This window comes from Montipora capricornis, chromosome 1, assembly GCF_036669925.1.
Source record: "Montipora capricornis isolate CH-2021 chromosome 1, ASM3666992v2, whole genome shotgun sequence".
Classification (NCBI taxonomy): Eukaryota; Metazoa; Cnidaria; class Anthozoa; order Scleractinia; family Acroporidae; genus Montipora; species Montipora capricornis.
The window spans coordinates 23,043,433-23,045,932 of record NC_090883.1 but is presented as its reverse complement, the minus strand read 5'-3'; the positions used below and the strand labels follow the sequence as shown (position 1 = coordinate 23,045,932).

Sequence of the window (2,500 nt, the reverse complement as noted above, 5' to 3'; positions counted from 1 at the left end):
CAGAGATATCAGAGATGATATTAAGACCTTATACGATGCTGCACTACTTTTGAGGAAGGCTATCAATAACTGCAGAAAGTGGATGTTTGATGGGTCTTTGGAAAGTCTTTCAAAAGACAATTTTCCAGAAGAGTTGTATTGCTTTTTTAGATGGGTAATTAATGGTCCAAAGACAACACTCAGTGCAGAGGAGAAATGCCAAGAGGTCCACAAACGTGTTATGAGCTTAGTCCAGAGTACTGTTTCAATGTGCTTGACCGAACGCCAAATCGGGAATAAAAAATCCGATGTGATAAAGACAAGCCGTGAAATGCTGCAGCAGCTGGCAGTGGGTCTCGCAATCCACCAATCGATACGAAGTAAAGGGTTAGTTAACATGCTGCATGGTTTCGGAATGTCGGTAGAATACAACAGACTTCTTAGAGTTGAGTCTCAGATAGAAGCCAGTTTGCTGAAACGCATGGAACAAAACAATGGACTGTTTTTACCGGCAAACATCGTGGAAGGCAGACACGTTTTCTTTGCCATTGATAATGTTGACTTTGCCGAAGATACCTATGACGGGCGACGCACATTGCACGGCACAGCTATGGCGATCTACCAAAAGTGTGACAAAGATGACGAGAATCCTGAATTAAGGTAATGCGTCGTTAATGTGAGTGCAAACACTTTTCATGATAAAATCAAGATTTCATTTTGGGAACAAGTTTACTGACGTTCAAAGAACTACAGCATGAGAAATTGTGATACTACGCAGAAAATTCTTATTTTTCCGTATTATATTGCTAATAAAAATAAAGTAGAAAATGACTATTCCTTTGTTTACTCTCGGTAGTGTTTATAGCCAAAGGTTAGTGGGGCTGAGCAAAAACCTGAAACAAATAATTCAAATTGAACTTAACATTGTTAAGAATCCCAACTACAAAACAAACCCAGGCGGTAGTCAGAGCGGGATTTGAACCCGAGATCTCCCGATTTCAAGTTTGGCGCCCTAACCAATCAGCCATCCTGCCTACTACTCAGTTTTGCAGTCCACTATCGTTGTTGTCTGTGTTGTTATCATTATTCTTGCTTCCGTGCTGTTTTCAATAATAGATTGGATCCTGACCAAACAGACTTGAGACGATCTGTAAAGGACCTCCCACCGTCATTAACGGCCTTACTGGAGTGCCCAAAACCTCCCTCCAAGCCTGCAGTTCCACTACATCCAGCTTTCGGCCTATTTTCTGAGGAAGAAATCCCAATCACTTTGAGTTTAGACGATTATGCCTGGTTGCTAGCAGGGAATCTGACCAGAGAGACGGCCAGCGATGAAGTACAAGAAAGTGAAGTCCTCCAGAACGCAGTTCCTGTATGGTCTGGTTACAACTCACTTGTCGTCAATGATGCTCTGCCTGTTACAAGAGTGGGTGCACCTCCCCTGATTGCAGCCCCTGCACATGAGTGGAGCACGCTGCTCACAGTACTTAAGCAAGCTCAGGGAATTAATGTGAAGGTGGTGGGAGCCGACAGAAAGACTGCCGTATCACTTGACATGGGCCTTTATCTTCCAGCCAAGAAACTTCAAATGGCTCGTGATGATCTTAAACACATCATTCTTCGCCCAGGGGAGCTGCATATTTTAATGGCACAGCTGAGAACCATTGGTGCATTCATTGAGAACAGTGGCATCGACATGGCATGGATAGAATCAGATCTATATGGTCCCAATACTGTCAAGCAGATCCTAGAGGGAAACCACGTGAAGAGAGGTGAAGCCGCGCACTTGGTCACGTTACAAGCCTTTTTCATTCTATACCAGGAAGCGTTTCTTCAGCACGTACCAGAGTCATCCAAGAGCCGACTAAAATCGCTCGCAAAAGATCTTTGTGATGCATGCTCCAGTTCTGAGGGGGTTCAAGTGGCGGAGGCCCACCAGCGAATAGTAAATGCTGTAGAATCCATGGAAATAATGAAGAAGATGAAAGAGTTTGACGAAAGCCATGAAAACAGCCCCATGTTTAAGGTTTTCCGACAGTACATGGGCATGGTGTTGGAAATGCTAATGTTTATCAGAGCAGTTCGTACAGCTAACTGGGAACTCCACCTCGAAGCTCTCGAGATATTTACCAAGTATTTCTTTGCCCATGACCGTTTGAATTATGCGCGAATGATTCCTCTCTACCTAGCCGAGATGAAAGCACTGTCAAACACAGACCCTGAGATCTATGCAGAATTCAAGGATGGGAACTGGGTAGTGAATAAAAATCCTTGCGTACCGTTCTGCGCGATTGGTCCTGACAATGCCTTGGAACACTTAAACTGGTCTATGAAAGTAACTGGAGGCTTGGTTGGCATAACCCTTAACCCAAGTGCACGTGCGAAGTTTTTCCTCATTGCACCAGAGTTGGCAAGATTAGCAAATCAAGCCAAAGACATGGCAGGTGTAACACATGAGACTCGTGGAAAGCACCATAATCTGACAGCTGCTGTGGTATCCCGAGAGGAGAAAAACATCACC

At 44.2% G+C, this 2,500-nt stretch overlaps 3 protein-coding genes across 3 annotated transcripts in view; all 3 read left to right on the top strand.

Annotated features, from left to right (window-relative positions):
• Positions 1-643, top strand: part of LOC138049202 (uncharacterized) — a 1,116-nt gene extending 473 nt beyond the window's left edge. Inside the window, exon 1 of the mRNA XM_068895380.1 lies at positions 1-643. This exon is cut by the window's left edge and continues 473 nt beyond it. Within this exon, the coding sequence (XP_068751481.1) occupies positions 1-643 (643 nt within the window).
• The window catches only part of LOC138028521 (semaphorin-5A-like), a 530,961-nt gene that overhangs the window by 384,936 nt on the left and 143,525 nt on the right, over positions 1-2,500 (top strand). The gene's annotated exons all lie outside the window — the stretch shown is intronic.
• LOC138027878 (uncharacterized) overlaps positions 1-2,500 on the top strand; it is a 13,240-nt gene that overhangs the window by 4,970 nt on the left and 5,770 nt on the right. The window lies entirely within an intron of this gene.